At 41.0% G+C, this 26,412-nt stretch overlaps 2 protein-coding genes across 2 annotated transcripts; both read right to left on the bottom strand.

Moving 5' to 3' along the window:
* Positions 1-5,119: 5,119 nt before the first annotated feature.
* On the bottom strand, positions 5,120-11,032 carry BMP15 (bone morphogenetic protein 15). Its single transcript, XM_054473243.1, has 2 exons — positions 10,656-11,032; positions 5,120-6,007 (listed from the first exon to the last, which is right to left on the bottom strand). Exons 1-2 carry the CDS (start codon positions 10,981-10,983, stop codon positions 5,154-5,156), a joined length of 1,182 nt encoding a protein of 393 aa, XP_054329218.1. The 5' UTR covers positions 10,984-11,032; the 3' UTR covers positions 5,120-5,153.
* A 4,677-nt stretch (positions 11,033-15,709) lies between these two features.
* LOC129024074 (histone H3.3A-like) lies at positions 15,710-16,174 on the bottom strand. Its single transcript, XM_063660219.1, has one exon. The coding sequence runs from the start codon at positions 16,169-16,171 to the stop codon at positions 15,710-15,712; it is 462 nt and encodes a 153-aa protein (XP_063516289.1). The 5' UTR covers positions 16,172-16,174.
* Between the last annotated feature and the right edge of the window lie 10,238 nt (positions 16,175-26,412).

Below are 26,412 nucleotides of genomic sequence, written 5' to 3'. Positions count from 1 at the left end.
AAACACCAAAAGCAATGGCAACAAAAGCCAAAATTGACAAATGGGATCTAATTAAACTAAAGAGCTTCTGCACAGCCAAAGAAACTACCATCAGAGTGAACAGGCAACCTACAAAATGGGAGAAAATGTTCGCAACCTACTCATCTGACAAAGGGCTAATATCCAGAATCTACAATGAACTCCAACAAATTTACAAGAAAAAAACAAACAACCCCATCAAAAAGTGGGCGAAGGACATGAACAGACACTTCTCAAAAGAAGACATTTATGCAGCCAAAAAACACATGAAAAAATGCTCACCATCACTGGCCATCAGAGAAATGCAAATCAAAACCACAATGAGATACCATCTCACACCAGTTAGAATGGCAATCATTAAAAAGTCAGGAAACAACAGGTGCTGGAGAGGATGTGGAGAAATAGGAACACTTTTACACTGTTGGTGGGACTGTAAACTAATTCAACCCTTGTGGAAGTCAGTGTGGCGATTCCTCAGGGATCTAGAACTAGAAATTCCATTCGACCCAGCCATCCCATTACTGGGTATATACCCAAAGGACTATAAATCATGCTGCTATAAAGACACATGCACACGTATGTTTATTGCGGCATTATTCACAAGAGCAAAGACTTGGAACCAAGCCAAATGTCCAACAATGATAGACTGGATTAAGAAAATGTGGCACATATACACCATGGAATACTATGCAGCCATAAAAAATGATGAGTTCACGTCCTTTGTAGGGACATGGATGAAATTGGAAATCATCATTCTCAGTAAACTATCGCAAGAACAAAAAACCAAACACCGCATATTCTCACTCATAGGTGGGAATTGAACAATGAGAACACATGGACACAGGAAGGGGAACATCACACTTTGGGGACTGTTGTGGGGTGGGGGGAGGGGGGAGGGATAGCATTGGGAGATATACCTAATGCTAGATGACGAGTTGGTGGGTGCAGCGCACCAGCATGGCACATGTATACATATGTAACTTACCTGCACATTGCGCACATGTACCATAAAACCTAAAGTTTAATAATAATAAATAATAATAAAAGAAGAAAAAAAAAAAAATTTTCATGACACTTGGATTATTCAATTTTTCTCCAATGATACCAGAAGCACAAGCAGCAATAGATAAAAATAGATAAACTGGGCTTCTTCCAAATTAAAAACTTTTGTGTTCAAAGAACACCATCAAGAAAGTTAAATAATCCACAGAATCAGAAAATATTTGCATATCATAGCTCTGATAAGAGATTAATATCCAAAACATATGAAGAACTTTTACAACACAACAAGAGACAACACAATTTTAAACTGGGCAAATGGTTTGAATAGACATTTGTCCAAAGATGATGTGCCAGTTGCCAATAAGCACATGAAAATATGCTCCACATCATTAATCCTTAGGGAAATGCAAATCAAAACCACAAGGAGGCACCATTTCACTTCCACCAATATGGCTAGAATATAAAACACAGACAATAATGACTGTTGATGAGGATGTGGAGAAATTGGTACTCTCATACATTGCTGGATTATAAAAGAGTGCAGCCACTTTGGAAAATAGTTTTGCAGTTCCTCAAAATGTTAAATATACCATATGATATACCATTTCTACTCCTAGGTGTATACAAAAGAGGAATGAAAATACGTGTCTACACAAAAACTTCTCATGAACATTCATGGCAAGATTATTCAGAATAGTCAAAACATAGAAACTTGAACTTCCATCAGATTGATGGATAAAACTTTGGTATATCCTACAATAGAATATTATTCAGTAACAAAAAGAAACAAAGTATGGATATATGCTATAACACAGGTGAATCTTGAAAACATACTAAAGCAGCCAGTTACAAAAACTAAATATCATCTGATTCTATTTATTTAAATGTCCATAATCCAGAGAAAAAGAAAGTAGACTAGTGGTTGTCAGGAGCTGTTGATAAGGGTTGGGGAAATGGGATTGACCACTAAAAGGCATGAGGTTTCTTTTGTGGTGAAATTAGATCGTGGTGATATTTACACAAGTCTGTGAATATACTAAAAACCACTGAATTGTACACCTTAAATGGTAAATTACACCTCAATGAGGCAGTTTTAAAAAAATAAGACTAATACCTCCTACTTCATAGTGCTCTTGGGAGAATTAACTGAAGACATGAAATGTTTTACAAGATTAGGCCAAATATTTTGTGTAGCTGAAGTTCTGCCTGCTTCCCAACTTTGCCCAGAATTGGTTGTGACATACTACCAAGGTAAATGCAAAAGAGATCCACAATCAGACACAAGTTTAAATGCCTGCTCCTGCTCCTTTTGCACCCATATATTAAATGAAGTTCCAGCTTACTCATTGGGATTGTTAGGACAAGGTGGACTTGCTTCCTACTTTCCCCTTCCAGATCAAGTAACCATTTCTCCCCACCTACATGGGCAGACAGGCCCCACTCCCACCCACGCACCCTCCTCCACTTGCAAGCATGTATTCTTCCTCTCAGAGGAAGGTTTGAGGTACAGAACGCTAACCTTGGATTTGAGAAAAAGTACTGAACTAAAGCAATATTTCAAAGGAAGAATCCATAACATCATCCTAAGTAACCCCATCCTGCCGGTGTTTTCCTTGGGTATTCTGATAACTCAGGGCTTAATGGATAATAGGGTCAATTAATCCTGAACCCTCCATAAACAGATTAAGTTTCCTATGTATTCAGCACTCACAAGGCTTGGAGATCATGACTTTCTGAAAATCCCTAAGAACCAAGATGCTGAACTCAGGATCTGGTCCTATAATCAAGGTCCATCTTCAGGCCTGTTAGATATTTGTGCCTACCCCAAGTAGGCTAGGGAAATGGCTAGACTGGAAGCCCATAGTTCCCCTCCCAGATAAATCTGCAGCATATATAATGATTACAAGAACTGCCTTACCTAACATAGCTATTACATTCTATTATAATTTAAATCATGATTTTGAAATAGTGGGATATAATAATCATCTTGATATACAAACTATTTTATATTACATTGATTCCCATGGAAAAATAAAATATGTGAAAATTGAGATGTTCCATGTCAGGAAGAATGCATCACTCACAAAAAAATGTCATAATTGTGTGTTTGTATTCATTAAGGACCTACTAGGTGCCAGGCTCTTATAATATAGAAAAGGGTAAGATGCAGTTGAAACTCAAAAGGGGGCTCCATCTTTTTGCAAGAATAGACATATATACTAGAGCATATTAAAGGCAGGTACAAAGTGCTATATGAGCACAGAGGGACACTTAGAGACTTGCAAAATATTCAGTCTAGCTGAAGATGGACCTTGGTTATAAGACCAGATCCTAAGTTTAGCATCTTGGATCTTAGGGATTTTCAATAAGTCATGATCTCCTTGCTTCGTGAGGTCTGAGTACATAGGAAACTTAATACACACCTGAGGCTGGTATGTCAAGGGGACATTGAGAAGATGAGAAATGCCTGAGTTGATTCTTAAGGATACAGTAAATAAGGTAGACAGGCAAACGGATGTTAAGGAATAGCTCCTCAGTCACAAAAATAAAACTTGTATTTATACACTTGCAAGATATTCAGCCTAGTTGGAACCAGCTTTTGAAGTGAGTGGTAAAACGAGTTAGTTTACAATGAATAGGTAAGAAACATAGGGATTTGACAAACACGCATACCTACCCTAAATCAGTCCCATCCCATGAGAATTGCCATAAGACTAGTCAAGAGCAATTGGGCGGGGAAAGACTTACTGGCCCCGTAGGGGCTTCCCTAAAGGGACACCTCTGCGAGGGCTGATGGCTAGCAGTGTTTCCTTAAGAGAGAAGAACTTCAAAGGATGCTCCAGCCCTGCCCCTTGGGGATTAGGGTTGAATTCCTAGCCATAGCTAAAGGGAACAAAGGAAATAAATTCCTTCCACTCTCTCCCAATTCTAAAAACAGTCAAGATTTTCTTCAACAATGAAATGATTTATTTGCAACAAAACCCAGTCCCATCATTTAAATACAGTATAGGAGTAGAAAGGAGTCACACTGCAAGCATCATTTATTTCAAGGCATCGTTCCATGTCTCCCAAAGACAACAAGCCCTTCTCCCTTAGAGACCTCGGTCCAGATCCAAACTGAACACATGAAACAGGCAAGCCCAGAATAAAGTCAGCTCCAGGCCTTGGCAGGTTTCACCCTTATCCCATAGTCCTTCCTTCACAGCCCTCTAATCCCCTGCACCCCCAATCAGGCCAACTCCTAGCCTTGGAGCCACCAGGGAACTTTGTGGGGTAATTTACAGGGGTTTAAGTGTCACATAAGGAAAATATTCTGAACTCTATTGTTCAATAGAATACTTAAAATAACTCCCCCATTCATAATACTAATCAGCAATGACAGGTTTTCTCTTCTTCACCATAAATGCAGGTTTGAAGTAGATTATCTCAGACAGCTCCATACTCTAGTTTCCTTATGGGCTTCATTAAATGCTACTGTACTCACCTAGGACAGGAAAGAATCCCAGATACTTTTCCCAGATTCAGAGGCTAAGAGGAAAAGCCCTGCTGGTTTAGAAAAAGATTTCCTTCCTTCTATTCCCTCGAAAGATTTCTATAAAGACTGTTACCTGAAAAATTTCCAGTCTGAGAAAAGTTTTAGAAGGTAATACTAACACAGAAGCAGGAAATTTATCTGATTAGCTACTAGTAGTTTCCAGGACATAGGAGGCAAGAAGAGGAGTATAAAATCCCAAGCTATTTTCACCACCCCAAATCTTCTAGAGCATCAGAATATGGACACTAGGAAAAACCCACCTTTCCCAGGCTGGGAAAAGTTGGAAAATTTCTGAAGTTCTACCACTACTGACTGCTGACTTTTGACAAAGCCCCAAGGAAAGTAAAATAGAGGACGTTTTACCCAAGCATTAAGGGCTCTGATTAGTGGTCAAACTGTACTGATTCATGCTAGGGGACTGGTATCAGAACTGTTTCTATAAACTGACTAGCTCACAAGTGGGGGAAGAGACTTAAGTAACACTTAAGGCAAGAAATATAACCTACAGATTGGTACAGGGTTACTTGCAGCTGTAACACTGATATTTTAAACTCTCCTCCAGTTTCTTGGGAAACCTGATCTAGCTGTACTGTTGCTGTCATCTGCATGTACAAGACTCAGCAATCATACCCTCATACTCCTTATACAAAATACTCCCATTTGCCTCAATCATAAGGACGCTAATTGGAACATACTTATACGGGACACAGGAGGGCCGGGGGACACTCTGGTCTACCAACTGATTGATAAGGTTCTGAATAATGGCATGATTGGGGGAATTGAGACCATCGCGTAGTACTCGAAGACAAGTTCCTTTACAGTAGTTTGGGGTGTAGAAAGGGGGAGCAATGATCCAGTGATCCCAACCCAGCTGGCGGAAGCTGACTTGGAAAGGGTGGAGGGAACACTGGTTATCTTCAGGCCCACTATGTTTTGAGGAAGAGGCAGCAACCTCAGCTGAGATACCATCTGCTTGTCGGGTTCTCCGGAGAAGAAGAGATTCCCTTTCCATGAACTCCACCATGCCCTTGGGAAGAAATTTAGCCTTCTGAATGCTTTTATGAGTATCATTGAAATAGAGTAACAAGAAGGCAGTGTCCAAGGATGAAGTGCCATGCCAGAGCTCAAGACCACCTCTATCTTTTTGCTGCTGACACATAAAACGGAGTCGTAGGATCCTGTGTCCCTTGTTATTCCAGAACCTTTGCTGAACAAGTTGTGTGATATCCATCTCTTTCCAAGCGTTAGACATCAGGGAAGGTTTTGAGGAATCTCCTTCTGAGGAAGAGAAGTGGTTGGTTGGGTTTTTCTGCACCCAGGGCTCCACATGGCAGGAGAGATTGCGGCGAGTTAGTTGGAGATGATGGCGGTAAACCACAGTGGCTCTAACTAGTTGGTATAGTCCTCGGTTTGGTCTGAGAGGAAAGCCCAGGATCTGTATATGCCAGGTACCTGCAGAAGTAAGAGGGAACAAGAGCAGAGGTTTAACTTCTTACCTTCTAACGTGAATATTCCTCACAAACTGGCTTGATATAGACTGATAGCTATAATCAGCCCTAAAATTAACTCAAGATAATGATACTATCATTTATTGAACGCTTACTAATAAACTAGATGCTTTACATGTATTAGCTCTTTAATTCTCAATAGTCTTATGAGATAGTTATTATCCCCATTTTGCAGATAAGGAAATTGAGGCTCAGAGAAGCTATGACAAAGGACACACAGCCGGTATGTGGTAGAGTTAAGCTTTGAACCCAAGTCTGTTTTTCTTAAGAGAAACTGTCTCACTGTTAGATTACTTACAGTGCTGGGCTCGGGGGAAAAAACTCAAATATAGAATTATCTTGTGTGCATACTGTATGTAGGGGAGAAGATCAATATTATTATTAGTTGACTATTAAATGTGTCCATTTAGAATTGTTGAAACATACATGGATTAAGAAAGAGTCTCATGTCATATCACTATACAGATGCAGCTTTGGGACAACAATTCAGTATTGGGTGCTATGGCCTGCTATAATTTCAAACTCAGGACCAAGGCACTACAAAATAATTTTGTCTACCATCCTCTAGTACAGACAGCTGTCTTACCACTTCTGCCTTCCATCTACTTCAAGAATTGCTTCTTAAGCATCTTTTCCTCCTTTGGCCCTTAATCTCTCTCTTTACCATTCCTTGCTGGAAATTGTTCTCCATTTACCTCATTCATTTTACCACTATTCCTCTAAATACTATTTTCAACACAGTCTTGATCACATAAATATTTTGTTTGCTGAGAAGTCTACTAAAAGCTGGATGCTGCTTCGTGAATAAGAGCTTTAATCCAAACTGTAGTGCTGACACTCAATGGCCAAAGGATTGAAAGGTTACATCCATGGTGCTCCAAACTTCTGCATCCCTTCCCGGCGAAGGCCAAGAGCAAAGATTACAAAAGCCTGGCACCTCAGGAAAAAGCCACCTCTCATCTTCAGACATCTTATCAGTAAATAATTCCATGTTAATTTGTATATTATTCACCTAGTCCTTCTCCACTGAATCCACAAGCCTGGAATTCTTCATTAGATGTGGCATTTTTAACACAGAAGTTCTTTTACATCTTGATGTTCCAGAATTTTTTTTCCAGAGTCTCCCTCTGTCCCCCAGGCTGGAGTACAGTGGCACAATCATGGCTCACTACAGCCTTGACTTCCCAGGTTCAAGAGATCCTATCACCTCAGCCCCCATGGATAGCAAGGACTACAGGTGTGTGCCAACATGCCCAGCTTTTTCTGTTTTGTTTTTTGTAGAGACAGGGTTTTGCCATGTTGCCGGGCTGGTCTCGAACTCCTGGGTTCAAGTGATCTGCCCCCTTTGTCCTCCCAAAGTGCTGGGATTAGCAGCCCTTTGAGCCACTGCACCCAGCCCCAGAACATCTTTAAAAGTTCAAATTCCGGCTGGGCGCGGTGGCTCATGCCTCTAATCCCAGCACTTTGGGAGGCCGAGGCAGGTGGATCACCTAAGATCAGGAGTTTGAGACCAGCCTGGCCAACATGGCAACACCCTGTCTCTACTAAAAATACAAAAAATTAGCTGGGCGTGGTGGCGGGCACCTGTAATTCCAGCTACTCGGGAGGCTGAGGCAGGAGAATGGCGTGCACCCGGGAGGCAGAGGTTGCAGTGAGCTGAGTTCGCGCCACTGCACTCCAGCCTGGATGATAAGAACGAAACTCCATCTCAAAAAAATAAATAAATAAAATGAAAGGTCAAATTCCAACTCATGCTTAATATACCCTTGGGCTTGGGGCACTAGACATTATTCACACAAATCCAAGCCAGGCTTGTATTTGCTTTCTCAAGTTATTCCACACTCCCATCTTACAGTAATCTTTCTTAGAGGCCCACCCTTAAACCTGCTCCACCCTGGCTATAAAGGAACTCAACCCAAACCTCTAGCAGGCTGTCTGGGGAGGAACTGCCCTTTTCTTTGAGACCTTGACATCACATGTTTCCTGAAGCAGGATGGGGTTGCTAAGAATCAGAGCCAGGAAGGGTCTAGTCAAAGCTTTTCAGGGAAAGGGCTGAATCACACATCCTGTGTGATTGAACCTGTCATCTGTCTCTGGATCCTTTCCAGAGTCCCTAGATACCAGTATATTCCACAGTGAGACCAGGATACATGCCTAATTCTAGGCATCCTCCTTTCTAGCCTCACATCATCTGTACAAGCCTAATTTTTTCTTAATTTGTGGGGTTGTTTTTTTTCTTTTCCTTGAGACAGGGCCTCACTGTCACCCAGGCTGGAGTGCAGTGGCACAATCATGCCTCACTGCAATCTCAACCTCCCAAGCTCAAATGATCCTCTGGTCCCAACCTCCCAGGCTCAAATGATCCTCTGGTCTCAGCCTCCTAAGTAGCTGGGACCACAGGTGTGCACCACTACACCCAGCTAATGTATCTTTATTTTTTGTAGAGACATGTCTCCCTATGTTGCCCAGGCTGGTCTCAGTCTCCTGGGCTCAAGTGATCTTCCCATATTGCCCTCCCAAAGTGCTTGATTTTTTGCAACTTTCTGCTGCACTTAGGATCCAGATCCCTTATCACAGCCTACAAGTCCCTGCTTCTTATTAGCCTCATATCCTGCCATTTCCCACAGTGCTCATAAGGATCCAGCCATACTGATTTTCCTCTGTTCTTCAATTGGAACAAACTTGTTTTCACCCTCTAGGCATTTGCACCTGTTGTTCCTCTGCCTAAATCAGGCTTCTCCCTACTCTTCTCATGCCTAGTTTATCTTATAGACCTGAGCTCAAATGGCACTTCTTCAAAGATACATTCCCTGACAACTCCATGGAAAGGGAAGGTTTCATTGCCATTCTCTATCTTAACAACCTACTTAATCCTTTGATAGCACTTACCACAATTCACAATTTAACTATGTGTGCTTATTTGTCTCCCCTATGAGAACATATGTTCCATGAGAGTAGGGGTTTTACCTATCTTGATTACATCTGTATGCTTAGAACTCAGTAGGTGCCAAATGAATATTTGTTCAATGAATCTCTATTCACACCATTTTCTCTTTCCTAAATCAGAATGCACTTATCTGCTTCAATGCATGACCTCTTTGCTCCTTCTGCAAGGTCAATTTCAAGTACTACCTCCTCCATGAGGCCTTCCAACAGTCTCTTCACTTCAAGCAATGAGCCATTTCTTCTCATAGGTCCTGGGAGCCCTACTGTTTATCCTTTCCAAAGCACTTGGCATATCGTAACATTATTATGTAATTATCTATCCATTCCACTATACTGGGAACTTCTAGAGGTCAGGAAAGTATTTGCTTCTATCTACCCAACCCAAACACACTGCCTGGCACTCAATTAAAATCCAGTGGGGAGTCAGAACAACAAGATGATTAACACATAGGCTTTGGGCCTGAGAGCCTGGGTTTGATACCTGGCTCTAGCAATTACTGGTTGTATGACATGGGTAAGTGACTCTGATCCTCAGTTTCTTCACCTATCAAGTAGGCATGTTAATACTACCTATCTAATCTGGTAGTTGTGAGGATTAAGATAATGCTTATAAAACATTTTGTGCAATGCCTGGCACACAGTAATCTCACAGTAAGGGTTAGGTACGAGAATATTTATTGTGTTGCTTGGGGAGGGGGTTAAGTCCTGTCTCTTTTCATCTCGACTAGTGAAGGCCACAGATTGATCTCACTAGGTTCCCAAGAATTCCTTGAAGTTGATGACTGTCTGCATTCTCTAGAGAGTCCTACACTTCAACAGCCCACTGTTGTCCTGGAACAATGTCTGATGCAAATGTTAAAAGCAAAATCAAGCATGCTGGGGACAAAAAAAGTTCCAAAATACACTTAGTACCAGAATCCCAAAGTAGCAATATGACCTAAGTAGAAAAACTGTTGGGGGTACAAGGATATTGGAATACTGCATTTAAAGACTTAAGAAGTTACCGACAGACTTTAGAATCAGACAGACTTGGGCTGGAATCCCATCTCTGCGACCCACTATCTGTGTACCATTTGCAAGTTACTTAACCTCTCCATGCCTTAGTTTTAAAATTAGGCTAATTGCATCAAGATAGTTAAGATAGTAGCTTTCATTAAGAATTAAATACAGTAGCAGATGTTCACAGAGCCAGGTATACAGACCCTCAGATATTAGCTTATTTATGTCCTTTCTGAGGCCTTATAAGTTTCCCCAACTCAGCAACCTGTACTCTAAGAGCAAAACGCCACTTAAATAGCCCTCCACAAGAATATAGCTGGATATGTCTCAATTACAGTTTTCAGAACTATCACAAGCAATAAAAGTTTCTGTGAAAGATAGGTGATGGCACATCACTCAGTTGTCCTGGGGCCTAGGAAAGATTTCTCAGTAGGCACCAAGGCAATCTATTCTTAAGTTGATGCCCTAAAGGGAAGTAGGCTTGGCGCTGGCTTCTCCCAAGCTTGCCATCCTTTGAAAACCAAGCCTAAAGAAACAACCTGCCCACAAGGCAACAAAGCCTGACAGTAAACCCACCAATTCCCTTTTCTCTACACTCCTCTCCACTCCTCTCCCTTCCAGGGCAGTATGGGGGCATAACGACTCACCTCTGCGAGGCCTTGCCACATTGGTCAAGGGCTTCACCAGCCTCACCATGGTGGCCCCAATGGTGCGGTTCTCTCTAGGGTGCCCATGCGAGTCAGCTGAACGCCGGTACAACTCCAGCATGTACCGCAGTGAATGCCCTAGGAGCCGGGGCTTCCTTGGCTGTTCGCCAGGGGATTCTTCTAGCAGCTCCTCAATCAGGGGCAAAGTAGGGGCCTCAGCCAGAAGGGCAATAGAGGACTGCCCTCCTTCTGCTATTTGGGCCCTGTGTTCCATGAAAAGCACCAGTTCACAAAGAAAAAGAATTCTAAGAATACTGAGGAGGACCATCTTGAAAGGCTTAGTGTTCAACAACAGGCCCCAACACAAGCCCAAGCGACGTCACTCTGACCGTTTCCTTTCATGCAGATAACTGCATCCTGGTTCCACAACCAAGGATGGGGCAAGAAAAAGAAAGGCAGGCAGGCCCTATGTTGCTTTCTCTAAGAGGATCTCCTGGGCCAAAGTTGCCTCATAACTTGGCCTCTTTGCATCAAAAGAAACAGAAACAGAAGGTGGGACAAGGCAGCATGCCCCTCCCGCTCTCCCGGGCTGAGAACAAGATAGTACCTATTGAGAGGCTGAGGTAACTTAAAAGGAGAGGTCCATTTCAGGACCCACTTCCTTAACTTATCCACTAGAATGAAAAAAAGCAGCCTGATCCTACTTGCCCCTACAGCCTTAAAAGTAGTCCCTTAATCCATCCTTAAAGGGCCAGAGGCCTCCTGTTCCCATCCTACTTCCATGCCTCTAATGCAGCATTTCTCAAAATATTGTCTGCTAATAGTCTGCAGTGAAACTATCTGGGGTGATTATTAAGAATGTAGACCCCTGGGTCTGAACCAGGATTCTCTGGGGTGGCGTCCAGAAATCTGGGTCTTTACAAGTGCTCCAAGAAGTTCCTATGAAAACCTAAAATGTGGAAACTACTGAGTATGGCTGCTGGAGCTTGAAGAAGATGCCGTAACAGTGGTTCTCAATCTTGGCTGTAGATTGGAATCATCTGGGAAGCTTTAACTATTATGAATGCCTGGGTACCATTCTGATGTAATGGGTGTTGGTTGTAACTAGTGCATCAGGATTTTTTTAAGTTCACAAGTGATTTTAATGTGCAGCCACGTTTAAGGGCTCTGACTTATAATTTTCTAGTTTACCTTGGAAGGTGTTGAGATCCTTATTGGGCTTCATTAGAGAAGCCTGAGGAAGTGGAAGAGTAATCTATGGGAGCTAACCTAGCCCAGATGGTTAATGTGAAGCAGCAGGGCTCGCCCAGTTTTAAGGCTGCCTCAGACCATTATTCTGCAGAAAGATAGTAGGTATAGTCCTGGCCGTACTGAAGTAGAAACATATGGGGATCTGGAGAGAAACTGGGGAAGCAGGTCAAGACCTGGCTCTAGGAGATGATGAGTCAGGCTTGATTTGTGGGAGGCCTTTACCTTACACCAGGAATATCTATGGACAGACATTATTGTGGAACAGGCGTGGACTTGGTAATAAGGCAGATCTGTGTTTGAGTTGCAATTCTGTCCCTAGCTGTAATTTAACCTTTCCAAGGCAAATTTCTAGCTGTAATTTAACCCTTCCAAGACAAATTTCTTCACTTCTCTACACCATAGTTTTCTCATCTGTAGGATGGAGATAACACGTTTTACCTCACAGGTTGTTGTGAGGATGCAAGGAAATAATCTATGTTAATTGCACAAAGCCTAATTAGACACAAGACATAGGGTTACATGTTCAAATTTATTTGTTCTCTTCCTCTGTTTTATTTCTAACATGACCTTGGGCCCTGGCATGTAGTGTAAAACAAAAGGCATAGGCTTAGGGGTCCTCTACATCTGGACTCAAATTTCAGCTCAAAAACTCATTAGCTGGGTTACTTTAAGCAATGTTTCTCCCAGACTTAGTTTCTTTATCTATACTGCTGGCTCCTTCAGAGAGCTGTTGTGAGGGTTGTATTGTATAATATACAAGTAAGGGATATAAACAGATGATTCACGATAGGCAAAATTTAGATGGTCAAATGTATGAAAAGATGTACTGGAAATCAGAAAAATGCAACTGAAAACATTAAGATACTATTCAACACCCAGTATTGATAGCACATTAAATGGATTGATAGCACATTAAAAGTCTGGCACTATTAAGTTCAGGTGAGGATATGGACCATAGGTATAATATATAGAATATCTATATAGAGAGATATGGAACATCTCACACTGCTCTTGAGAGTGTGATTTGGTATAATAATTTTGGAGAGCAATCTGGCATTATCTCTGTTAAGGTTGAAGATACACAATTCAGCAATGCTATTGCTAAAGCAGTAGTGCTTTTAGATACTTTTGTCTGTGACTTACAAAAATGAATACATTTTACATTGCTACCCGTTACAAACACAAGCACACACGCATATATACCTTGAAGTAAATCTTTTCTGAAACAATACTTATTCTTACAACATATTGGAAGAGGCAATACAGTTGACCCTTGAACAACATGGGGGTTGGGGTGCTAACCTGACCCCCCATCTCCCATGCAGTCAGAATTTGGTATAACTTGACTCCCCAAAAACTTAACTACACTTCAACCTTGAACAACATGGGTTTGAACTTCGCGAGCCCACTTAAACACATATTTTTTTTCCACCAAACATGGATCAAAAATACAGTATTCTCAGGATGCAAAACCCGCTTACATGGAGGACTGACTTTTTTTATGTGTGGGTTTTGAAAAATAGACTGCACGCAACTTGAATATGGGCAGACTTCGGTATCTGCAGGAGGTCCTGGAATCAATCTCTCATGTATACAGAGAGGAGGGATGACTATACTAATAGCCCGCTGTTGGCTAGAAGTCTTATGGATAACAATCAATTAACATATTTTGTATGTCGTATGTTTTATATACTGTATTCCTACAATGAAGTAAGCCACAGAAAAGAAAATTATTTTAAGGCCAGGGGCAGTGGCTCACACCTGTAATCCCAGCACTCTGGGAGGCCAAGGAGGGAGGATTGCTTGAGCCTAGGAATTCGAGACCAGCCTGGGCAACATGCTGAAACAACGTCTTTATGAAAAATACAAAAATTAGCCAGAATGGTGCATGCCCCTGTGGTCCTAGCTACTCAGAAGGCTGAGGTGGGAGAATTGCTTGAGCCATAAAGGTGTCACTGAACTCCAGTCAGCCTGGGTGACAGAGTAGGACCCTGTCTCAAAAAAATGATTTAAAAACATAAAATACATTTACAGTATTGTACTGTATTTATCAGTACTCTAAGTTTTACATCTTCTGTCTGAAATGGCAGGTAACCACAGCTGCAGATCTCAATCTATGATACATATTAACCAATTCAACTTTTTGTCGGAATGTCATGACTTTGCTTTTTAGGAGCACTTCTGGCAGCAGTAGTGGTACTTCATGTGAGTCCCACGGTGTTATTCATGGTTTACAGTATTGCACTAAACACGATGAAACGTATACGGTGAAACGTACAGGAGAACTACCAGAGATGGCTTTTTTTCTTTTCTGAGCCAGAATCTCACTCTTTTGCCCAAGCTGGAATGCAGTGGCATGCTCACAGCTCACTGTAGCCTCAAGAGAGATCACTTTTTATCTCCATATGCAATTTATTGTTAAAGCGGACCACTCAAGGGGAGATGATTAGCATCACATGGTGGCATTTTAAGCAGATACTCTCAACACTTGAGCTCACCACCATGGCAAGAGGAGGTGGGTACATAATTTCATGCAGTTATGATTTAATACTGAATCTTTACATTTGTTTACATTTCCCTTGACTGTGAATGGCACCATGTATGGTCTGTGGGTGTGTAAATTTTGATAAATTTTAACTTTTTATAACAGATTTGTGTGTATTTTATGATAGAAAATAATAAAATAGACTAGTCTATACATATATTTATACATTCATAACGTATGTAACTTTTTCTTAAGTTTTTTGATATTTCTAGGCTACACAGTTCATCTGCAATTTTTACCAATTGTTGAAAGTCTCCAAAAATTTTCTAATATATTTATGGAAAAATATCTGCAGTTCAAACTCATGTTGTTCAAGGGTTAACTCTATATCATGGCAGGTGAGAACACAGCTCTGGAGGCAGAATCCTAAATTTAAACTCCAACTCCACCGCTTGTTAGCTTGACCTTGGGTAAACTACTCAACTTCTCCGTGCCTCAGTTTCCTCATCTGTAAAATGAAAACCATAGCCTCTCTCTGCTACAGTGTTTTAACATGTAAAACAGGATTTTTTTGTGAGGATTAAATGAGTTAACAGATGTAAAGCACTTAAAAGAGTGCCTGGCACAAAGTAAGTACTAGATGTAGGTTAGTTATTATTACATTTGATGCAAGCTGAATTCCCCAGAAAGCTGGGGCTCAACCTGATATGCCACTTCTATCCTCAAGAGTTGTAGAGCGGCAGCCAAGAAGATGCTGTACTCCATTTCCACACAACTCCCTCCTTTCCTAACCCCTTCCCTGCTTCCCAACATTTTCTTTGTTCTTTAACCTCTGTCTGTTACCAATTTAAACTTCCTATCTTTCTTTTTTTATAGTTTAATGTATTTTAATAGCTAACTTACAGGAACAGCACAGAAGACAGTCAACATTAAAAACATGTACTTGCATGTAGGACAACTCAGTTAGAAAAGTATAGTGAATGGATGGAATCTACCGTATGATAAAAAATGCTACAAACACCATTTAGTTGCCATCGATAAGAAATTAACTTGTTTAAAAAAAATCCAAATGCTGGCATTGTCCAGAAAAATTTAACAGATTTATAATTATTATAAAGTTGAACCACTGAAACTTGTTCACTGAAACATTTTAACTTGCATTAATGCTTTAGGTCTCCACATTTATATTAAAAATTCAAACACAAATGAAAATGGAAAAACTGTCAATACCTGATTTCTGTCCCCTATTTTTCCACTCACAATCATATAGTTAGGTACATTTTGACCCCATGGAAAAAAAAATATCTAACGTTCAGAACTACCAATAACAGGAAGAAGATAATTTTTTTTTGAGAATGAAATGTTTCACATCATAGTGTATTCTGAAACACGTTCTTGCTAGCTGGATGTCTTTTGGCATAATTGTTACACGTGTGGCATGGATAGCACACAGGTTGGTGTCTTCAAAAAGGCCAACTAGATAGGCCTCACTTGCCTCCTGCAAAGTACCGATAGCTGCGCTCTGGAAGCGCAGATCTGTTTTAAAGTCCTGAGCAATTTCTCGCACCAGACGCTGGAAAGGAAGTTTGCGAATCAGAAGTTCAGTGGACTTCTGATAATGTCTGATTTCACGGAGTGCCACAGTACCAGGTCTGTAACGATGAGGTTTCTTCACCCCTCCAGTAGAGGGCGCACTCTTACAAGTGGCTTTTGTAGCCAATTGCTTCCAGGGTGCTATACCACCGGTAGATTTGCGGGCAGTCTGCTTTGTACGAGCCATGGTATAGAGACCTCCTTCGTTATCTCCCTTCTGCTTCAGCTGGAGCTCGGCAAGCGAGAGGCGGCAGCGGTGTTGGAGAGCGAACACCACTTCCTATCTGTATTTATTTATTTATTTTGTTTGAGACGGAGTTTCTCTCTTCTTGCCCAGGCTGGAGTGCAATGGCGCGATCTCAGCTCACCGCAACCTCCGGCTCCCTGGTTCAAGCGATTCTCCTGCCTCAGCCTCCTGAGTAGCTGGGATTACAGGCACGTGCCACCACGTCCGGCTAATTTTGTATTTTTAGTAGAGACGGGGTTTCTCCATGTTGGTCAGGTTGATCTCGAACTCCGGACCTCAAGTGATCCGTCTGCCTCGGCCTCCCAAAGTGCTGGGATTATAGACGTGAGCCACCGCGCCCGGCCCACTTCCTATCTTTCTATTCAAAACAACTATATTAAAAAAGAATTCAACACAACTACATAAAAACAAACAAAAAAAACAAGACGTCAGAACAACTAGCAAGAGGTCCATATTAGAGGTTTGGGGCATGGTTCTCTTTGATGTTTCAGTGATGTTGGCTTGGGTTTACATATGTCAAGAACATTTCCTTGCCATCTCTTTTAGTAGTGGGATTTTGATACAGGATCATAAGAAGTAGAAAGAGAAAACACTGGAAAGAGCATGATTTGGGTTTAAATTCCTGGTTCTGTTATTTTTTGGCCAATGCTTAACCTCTCTGCTTCTCAGTTTTCTTAACTGTAAATTGGGGATATTGTTTGCACTTCTATTACATGAGATAACGTATCTAAGGTATCTAGCACGTAGATAATCCTCAAGCGCTCAATTTTTTCATTAATAGCGTGCGATTTTAAAGTATACATAAAATATATCTGACTGAGTCCGAGTGCGGTGGCTCAGGCCTGTAATCCCAACACTTTGGGAGGCCGTGGCAGGTGGATCACTTGAAGCCAGGAGTTTGAGACTAGCCTGGGCAACATGGTGAAACCCTGTCTCTACTAAAAATACAAAAAATTAGCCGGGAATGATGGTACATGCCTGTAATCCCAGCTACTTGGGAGGCTGAGGCAGGAGAATTGCTTGAACCTGGGAGGCGGAGGTTGCAGTGAGCTGAGTTCGAGCCACCTCCCTCCAGCCTGGGCGACAGAGTGAGACTCTGTCTCAAAATAAATAAATAAATGAATAAATAAATAAATAAATAAATAAAATATATCTGACTGAAGGAAGCGTCTTCTCAGCACCACAGTGGAATTCCATCCCTCTACCCAACAGGGCTTCAGGAGACTCTCATGGCTGAGTCTTCTATCTATTTTCATTTTCTAAAATGGATATTAATAGCACCATTTTAGAGGGTTGTTGTGAGAATGAAATAAGCTTATGCATGTAATATGCATACTTTGTTCTGACACTACAGTCAACTTTCTTATTTTCGGAAAGATATAATTTCTTATTTCAAAGAAAGAATAAAAATCCAACCCTATTCTTATCATCAGACTTGAAAAGTAGTTGACATAATTGTTTTCTGGAAATGCCCTGTGGTGGGCCCAATGTATGCAACAGCCCTAAACCCCCAGAAGAGGGCACCAGCTGTCTCTCTAGCCTTCTAGTTGATGGGGGGTAGGGAGGGGCCGTTTAATAGGTGATCGGAACAAGATCTACAAAAGGATGTATACCAGCCCATCCTGCTTTAGAAAAAGCCAGTATGTGAAAAAAACTAATTATAAATCAGACAATTTGGGAGGTGATTACTGACTTGACAAAAGGACACAACAAAATGGATCACCGCAATTTACTCTGAATAGCAGGAACCCTTAAAGCTCAGTATGGATTACTTTTTCAAACTACAATGTGCTGGGCACACTAGTGAAATGCATGAAATTTACAAAGAATTGATTTTTATCTAACTTTTCAGAATATGGCTATTTATTAAGCACACATGTATAATAGAATTCTTCCTTTAAATGATCATAATTTACATTTTCTTGCAATTGCATTTATTCAACAAATATCTAGTAATCACTTCCTATCTGATTGTGTTTGGTGTTACCGGCAGGCTAAGAGCTAGGCTGCTTGGTTTAAATTCCAGCTCTATCACTGTTAGCTTGGTAATTTAGGGCAATTGACTTAATCTCTCTGTGCCTTAGCTTCCTCATCTAATAATAAGGATAATAATAGCATTATTTTAGAGGGTTGTTGTGAGAATGAAATAAGTTTATACAGCTATTAAGTTGGCGCAAAAGTAAGTGGCGCAAAAGTAAGAATGAAATAGGCTTATACAGCTATTAAGTTGGCGCAAAAATAAGCTTATATAGCTATTAAGTTTTGCCATTGAAAATAATGGCAAAAACTGCACTTACTTTTGCACCAACCGAATAATATGCATACTTTGTTCTAGACACTATACCAGTCCCTAAGAGTACAGAAATTAACAGGACAAGTCCTCTATCTGCAGTGCTCCCAGCCACTATGCTAGGCACTGGGGTTGGTTGGCAGACACCAAGATAAAGGTTTCTATCTCAAGAAAATAACAACCTGGATCAGGACATAATAGATAGGAAACATTTCCCATAGCTATGACATTTCCTCTGATTACTATTCTGAGTTCCCAAGAAATGGACCTATTTCCCAGATAAATTTTATCTTAAAAATAATTTTCATTTTCCATAAAACAAAAGGGTATGTTGTATTATATAAAAGTATTTATTGATTTGGCACTAGGCTACATTCTTTTACATGTTATACTTTGTTTAATTTTTATATCAACTCTATGAGGTTAAAGCATTATTATTCTCATTTACAGGTGAGAAAATTGAAAATAAGAAAAGGTAACTTGCCCAAGGTGGTAGCACAGCTCTCAAATGGTAGAATCCACTAGGATTTGGACCCCAGGAAGGCTGACCCTTCTTGTGCCTTATTAGTTGCTATATAAGCTGCCAATGAGCATTTGGCACCTTAAGAAAACACATTTCCCCTGTAAAATAATCCCACAGAGATTTCTGAACATGGCACGAAAATCTAAGTTCTGTGAAGTCAAAGATCATGCCTATTTTATTAATTATTGTAGTTGCTCAATAAATATTTGTTGAACAAATGATTGCAGTAGGAGCTTATCATTCTTTCAGAAATCTAGGCTGATGGGCAGACTCTCGTTGAATATGTTGTAATGTATCCTTAGAGAAAGCTCTTCTGAGTTTTGAAGTGTAGGAAAGTCTGAAACAACCACATTCCTCAATTCTTTCAATCCCATGTAGAAAAAAAAATTAATGTTGTCTGTATTAAGAAGCCCTTGTGACTCTCTCAATCTCTAAAGATTTTAGCAGCCCGAAGACAAAAAGTGCCTCCTTTGCCATGCCTAGGTAAGAAGATTCACTGCTCCCAGCACTTAGAAATGGGCATTGTACCAGCCTCACTAGCCTGAAGACCAGAGCAGGTCTAACCCAATTGCAGTTGGTTCAGGTCCAGACTCGGATGGAGCCAAATCAGCCTCAGGTCATGGACTCAATGCTAAGACACACTCATCAAGCCTCAATAGTATGCCAAGCATTGTGCTGGGTAGATGATAGTGAAATCCAATATAACAAGCAAAACAAATGCAAAGTCCTGAGGATGCAGAAGACCTGTGTGGATGGAGCACAAAGAAGAGAATGGGGGTAAGAGTTCCAGGTAAGAATGGTGTCATAGGTAGGAGCCAGAACATGCATGGCCTCGTAAGAGATGCTGCTAACTTTTGTTTATCTTTCTGAAAATTAAAACAGGGGTGGACAAAGTAGAAAAAGGCACTCCTTCTGAGTAGATAGAGCCCTATAAATGCATGATTTAGCAAGGAGAACACAGGCTGGGTTTCCATCCTCACATGCCCCTTTGACAGGGTACGTTTGTGTTGTGCTCCAACTGCACAGCCATGCACAGCTACTCTATTTATAAGGCTTTTGGCCTTCCCTGTGCTTTAGCCTCACTGTCCTTCTGATTTTCTTTCAGTTTTTCCAACAAACTAGATTACCTTTTGCCTGAAGATCTTTACATACATTGTCTCCTCTACCCAGAATATAATCTCCTCTCCCCTTCCCTAGGGTACTCTCACTCAGCTTTTATCTCTCAGCTCAAGCATCTCCTCCTTGAGGAACTCTTCCCTTAGTCCCTAGGTAAGATCTAAAAAGTATTTGAGGAATATGTGCAATGAGGTTGACACTTGAATTGGGTCCACAGTTACAAATAGGGTTTTGATAGGTGGAGAAAAGAAGGTTGCCATCCCAGGATCAGTTCAGAATTTTTCAAATATTGCCTTGAAAATTGTAAGAAGGGCCTGAAGAGCAGTGTCATCTCTACCATGGGTCCCTTATGGAGAGTTGGGCAGCATTTGTAAGGCACAGCAGTTGCAAGAAAGAAGTTCTGATACAAGTCACTGATACTGATTATCTACTGTATACTGGATCCTTTGTGCATTTGTTTGTTCATTAATTACAACTGTGAAGTAGGTACTGTAATTGTATTCCTGTTTTACAGAAAGAGGAATTGAAATTCAAAGCAGTTAAGTGATTTAACCTGGATCAAACAGTTATAATGAAAGGCAGATTTGCACACAAGTCTCTTGACTCCAAGTCCTCGGCTTTTGTCACACCTTTGAGGAGTCTGTACTTATCTTCTGCAGCACTCCTCAGATTTGGATTCCCATGCTAGATCTCCAGAATTTGGTCTTCAGCGTGGCAACAGAGTTGCTTCTATCCAACAGTCCCTATGAGAGCTCCTCATGATGTTTCTGGGATCTTTAGGCTGGAGGGGGTGTCCAACTAGAGAATCTCCAGGAAGAGAAATCTAGAAACAGAACCTTGTAAACCTTAGCATGAGAGTGCAGAATTTTAACTGTTATCATTGCTTACAAACCATAATAACTCCCAGGGAAACCAGGGGAGTATTTATTTTTTAGCCAAGTAAACAAGCAAGAGCTAAGCATGATAATCTCTGAAGATCCTTTCAGCCTTCTCATGGACAGCATTAGCTGGTGTAGCCATTGGAGTTTTTGATCATCGCTGGATAACCAAGTCATCAGCAAAACATTGACCATATTCCCATCCTCTGGCCTCCCTCCCTCTGGTCTCAGTAGCCATTTATATATATAAAATATATATAAAAATTTTATACTAAAGCAAATGACTAGGCAACTAACTTCCTAGGAAGACTCTTCTTCCCCTAAAAGTCCTACAGAGTCTGGCTGCATAATTATCACTCCATTTTCTACTGTATGTCAGCTTCCCAGGGATTGGGCATGGCTGAATAACAATGGAGCCTGGTCCAGAGCAACTCAGTACAGGGAAGGTGTTGTGGATACTTGGGCAGAGAAAAGGGAGGTTTAGAATGGGCTCTTCAAGACTCAGCAGCTACTCTGCTGTTCTGCAGATCTATAACCCCTGTCTTCATCTCAAAAGCCAGTGTAGAGTTTGCTGTTAAAATGAAAAAGACCTAGGGCTTGGAACTAAGCCATGCACTTGAGACCGACAGTAGGGAGCATAAATAAGGGTTTTTTTGTTTTTTGTTTTTTTTTTAAGGAGGGTCACTTTCTCTAAACAAATCCTGACACTGTCCTACTGAGTCAGACAAGGTCAGAAATGTCTCTATCTTACTTTTCACTTCTGATGTCTGGAAGAAAGTAGACAGGTTAGTGTTTCCCTTTCACTGTCCATAAGACGTTTTCCTTTCCCCTTTTTCCTTTCCCCTACTACTATGACAAGACTTTTGGAAAGACCAGAGCTTACAGATCCCATGGATCCAGGAGCCAGAATCTGGAACATAACCACCAGGTGTCACGAGGTTTGGAAGCATAGATTCCTTATGTCAGATTTTCCACCTTGGGCCCTGAGTTTAACTGCTCCATTTGAACCACGAGGAGGGTAACTCCAGCTCTCATGTTGAAATTGAAAGTTGAGGGAAAAAAAACAACCTTGTGAAAACTGAATTAGCCCCAGATAAATTGATTGCTAAACTTGGAAACAATCCAAAGCTTCAGCCAAATCTCTAAGCAAACTTCAAATATTTTAGATTCTCAGGAAAATATAGTGAATATTTTTATTGTGTTTTTCCTTTTGACTCTTCTCAGGTTAAAGAAAAGCTGGTGAAAAACCTAGGGAGAGGACTGTGGGCAAAAGAGAACAATGCAGTATAATACTTAGCTCAAACTTGGAAGGTAAAAATAACTTGGAACATTGTTGAGAACTTTACTGAGTTCTGAAAGATAGCCTTTTTTTTGTTTGTTTGTTTTTGAGATCGTCTTGCTCTGTTGCCCAGGCTGGAGTGCAGTGGCACTATCTCAGCTCACTGCAACCTCCGTCTCCCAGGTTCAAGCGATTCTCCTGCCTCAGCCTCCTGAGTAGCTGGGACTACAGGCGCGTGCCACCACACCTGGCTAATTTTTGTATTTTTAGTAGAGACAGGGTTTCACCTTGTTGGCCAGCCTGGTCTGGAACTCCTGACCTCAGGTGATCCACCCGCCTTTGCCTACCCAAAGTGTTGGGATTACAGGCGTGAGCCACCACGCCCGGTCATCAAAGATAGCTCTTAATCTTTCAGAGTATCTATTCATCAGACCCTGAAGTAGGTTCCCAAACTGAGAAGGCCCTTCCTCTTTAAGAGAGGAATATATGCTTTTTGAGAAAAACTTGTACTCATTCACTCATTTATACATATATTCACTGAACAAATATTTATTAACTGCCTCCTATGTGTCAGTTCTCAGTGTTGAGGGCATAAACAAGAGCAATACTTGTGGAATTTACAGTCAAGTAGTGAAGACAGACATTATGTAAACAATCTCACAAATAAATACTTAAAATTGTGATAGAGTGTGTAAAGGAAAATTTTAAATCCTCAGGAGCCCCCAAACTTCTAATGCAAAAGGGAAGGTCACTCTTCCAAATGAATAGCTGTTCCTAACATATTATGCATCAGCTAGATCTCCACAGAAAGGTAAAAGGTCTCAGATATCTGTGAAGGACTGCCCGCCCCCCTCAACTAAGTTATTTGCCGGCCTTCCATAAACAAAGATATGCCACATGTGACTTTAGGTCTACAATCTAAGTCTAGCTCCTAATACTAGAGTCTGTTTGATTGTACACTGATAATGTCATTACAAGCTTATCCTCCCAGGTGCAGAACAAAGTCAAGACTCCTTCCTCCACCTATCTAGAGACTTCTGCATAATTGATTTATCTTTTACTCCCTTTTTCTTTCCAAACATTCACTTTATCTTATATAAAATGTAGATTTACTGAGCACTAACTAGTATCTCACAGGAATGCAACTATTCACCCAAACACCTACCTGCCTCTCTTCCTACATGCCTTCCCCGCTTTAAGGAAGTATACAAATACAAAATCTCCTGAAAACCTCTTCGGAAAAACAGCCATGGATGTATCTGTGATTTGTGTTCTTTGCAGACACGCCCTAAAATAAACCGCAGTGATTGAGACTTATACCTCAGTCACTCATTTCAGTTGTCAAGTGCTATGAAGGGAAATTATGGGCTCCCCTGGGAAAATAAGCCAGCAGGATATGAAGGTGGGATGGAAGACCGAATTTAGTCAGATGGGTCCAGGAAGATTCACTCAAAGAAGAAATATTTAAGCTGGTATATAAAGGTTAAGCAGGAACTCAGCAGGTAAAGATTTGGAGGAAGAATATTCCAGGAAGAGGATACACCAATATAAAGACTCTGAGGCCAAACTTTTGGGTGTCCTGGGTGTCCCAAAGGAATTGGAAGAAGGCAAGTTTGGCATGAGCACACAACATGAGATAAGGCTGGAGAATTAATCAGGGGTCAAAGCATGCAGTGACCATTTAGGCAATACAAACAATTTTGGATTTGGGAGAGCAAGTTATCAAGAACGACCAAATTCTGGTATGCTGCACTGGAGGAATGGGGTTCCATGTTATTGAGTTGGTGAGCACTGGAAGAAGTACATGTTTGGAGACAAAAGGAGATAATGATACACACAGGAGATGGAAACACTGGGTAGAATAGGGCAGTTCCCTGACAAAGGCCCCACCCTCAAGCCCGGAGACCCATGGTCCTAAGTGAGAATAGGCATTTCTGTCTTCGTGCCCAAAAAGTTGCATTTAGGCCCATCAAGCCCCCCTATCCTGTATCCATATAAACCCTGAACCCCAGGCTCCAGAAGCAGATGAACAGACAAGAAGACAAGGAGACAAGCAGATGAATGGCAGAACAATGCAGCAGAGAAAGAAGAGGAGGAATGTCTGAACGTCAAGAGGAGTTCAGCTAAGGGTGGTCATCAGAGAGGAGTTTGGCCACTGGATAGCCAAACTCCAGTGGAAGATCGTCTTCCCACTGCATTCCCCCTTCTGGCTCCCCATTCATCTCACTGAGAGCCACCTCCACCACTCAATAAAACCCCTGCATTCATCCTTCAAGTCCACGTGTGACCCGATTCTTCCAGGAAGCGGGACAAGAGCTTGGGATACAGAAAGCTGTCACACCGACCCTCTGCCCTTGCAGAAAGGCAGAGGGTCCACTGAGCTGGTTAACACTCAAGCCGTCCACGGACAGCAAGGCTAAAAGGGCATATGCCCATTTGGGCTCCTGCACCTGTCTGTCTGCTCCCCCTCCCATAAGGGGTTTGAGCAGCGGCAGTGACTGAACAGATGAGTCACACCCCTGTTGCATGTCCTGTGAGGGGGGTCAAGGAACTCTCCTGTTTCATCGGTGAGTTTGATTTTGGTTATTATGATTTCAAGTACATGTTAAACAGGCGACTGGATACACAGGCATGCCTCATTTTATTGTGCTTCTCTTTATTGCTCTTTATTACACTTCACAGATACTTTTGTTTTGTTTTGTTTTGTTTTTGTTTTTGTTTTTACAAATTGAAGGTTTCTGGCAACCCTGCGTTGTGCAAGTTTATCATGCAATTTTTTTTTCGACAGCATATGCTCACTTCATGTCTTGTATCAGATTTTGGCAACTCACAATATTTCAAACTTTTTCATTATTATTATATTTGTAATGATGATCTGTGATCAGCGATATTTGATGTTACTATTGCAATTGTTTTGAGATGCCATGAACCACACCCACATGAGGTGGCAAACTTAATCAATGTTGTCAGTTCTGCGTGCTCCACCAACAGGCCATTTCCCTGTCTCTCTCTCTCTTGACTCCGGCCTCCTTATTCCCCGAGACACAACAATATGGAAATTAAGCCAATCAATAACCATACACTGGCCTCTAAGTGTTCAAATTAAAGAAAGAGTTACACATCTCTCACTTTAAATCAAAAGCTTGATTAAGCTTAGTGAGAAAGGCATGTCTAAAGCAGAAATAGAATGCCACATTAGGCCTCTTGTGCCAGTTAGCCAAGTTGTGAATGTAAAGAAAAAGTTCTTTTTTTGATACATAATTGTTCATATTTATGGGGTACATGCTATTTTTTGATGCATGTATACAATATGTAATGATCAAACCAGTGTACTAAGGATATCCATCATCTCAAACATTTATCATTTCTTCATGTTGGGAATATTTTAAACTCTCTCTTCTAGCTATTTTGAAATATAAAATAAATTATTGTTAACTGTAGTTACCCCACTGTGCTATCAAACATTAGGATTTATCCCTGTTATCTAACTGTATGTTTGTACCCATTAACCAATTGCTCTTCATCCCCTCCTTTTCCAAGCCTCTGACAATCACCATTCTACTCTCTGTGTCCGTGAGGTCAACTTTTGTAGCTCCCACATATGAGAGAGAACATGCAATATTTTTATTTCTGTGCCTGGTTTATTTCACTTACCACAGTGATCTCCAGTTAAATCCATGTTGCCACAAATGACAAGATTTCATTTTTTATGGCTGAATAGTATGCCATTGTGTATATATACCTCATTTTCTTTAACCATTCATCCATTGATAGACACTTATGTTGATTGCATATCTTTGTCGTTGAGAATAGCGCTACCACAAACATGGAGAAGCAGGTATCCCTTTGGTATACTGATTTCCTTTCCCTTGGATAATACCCAGTAGAGGGATTGCTGGATTATATGGTGGTTTTACTTTTCGTTTTTTGAGAAACCTCCATACTGTTTTCCATAATAGCTGTACTAATTTACATTCCCACCAACAATGTGTAATTGATCCCTTTTCTCCACATCCTCACCAGAATTTACTATTTTTTGTCTTTTTGATAATAGTTATTCTAACTGGGGTGAGATGATATCTTATTGTGGTTTTG

This window comes from Pongo pygmaeus, chromosome X (assembly GCF_028885625.2).
Source record: "Pongo pygmaeus isolate AG05252 chromosome X, NHGRI_mPonPyg2-v2.0_pri, whole genome shotgun sequence".
Lineage (NCBI taxonomy): Eukaryota > Metazoa > Chordata > Mammalia > Primates > Hominidae > Pongo > Pongo pygmaeus.
This window is presented reverse-complemented; position numbering and strand designations above follow the sequence as displayed.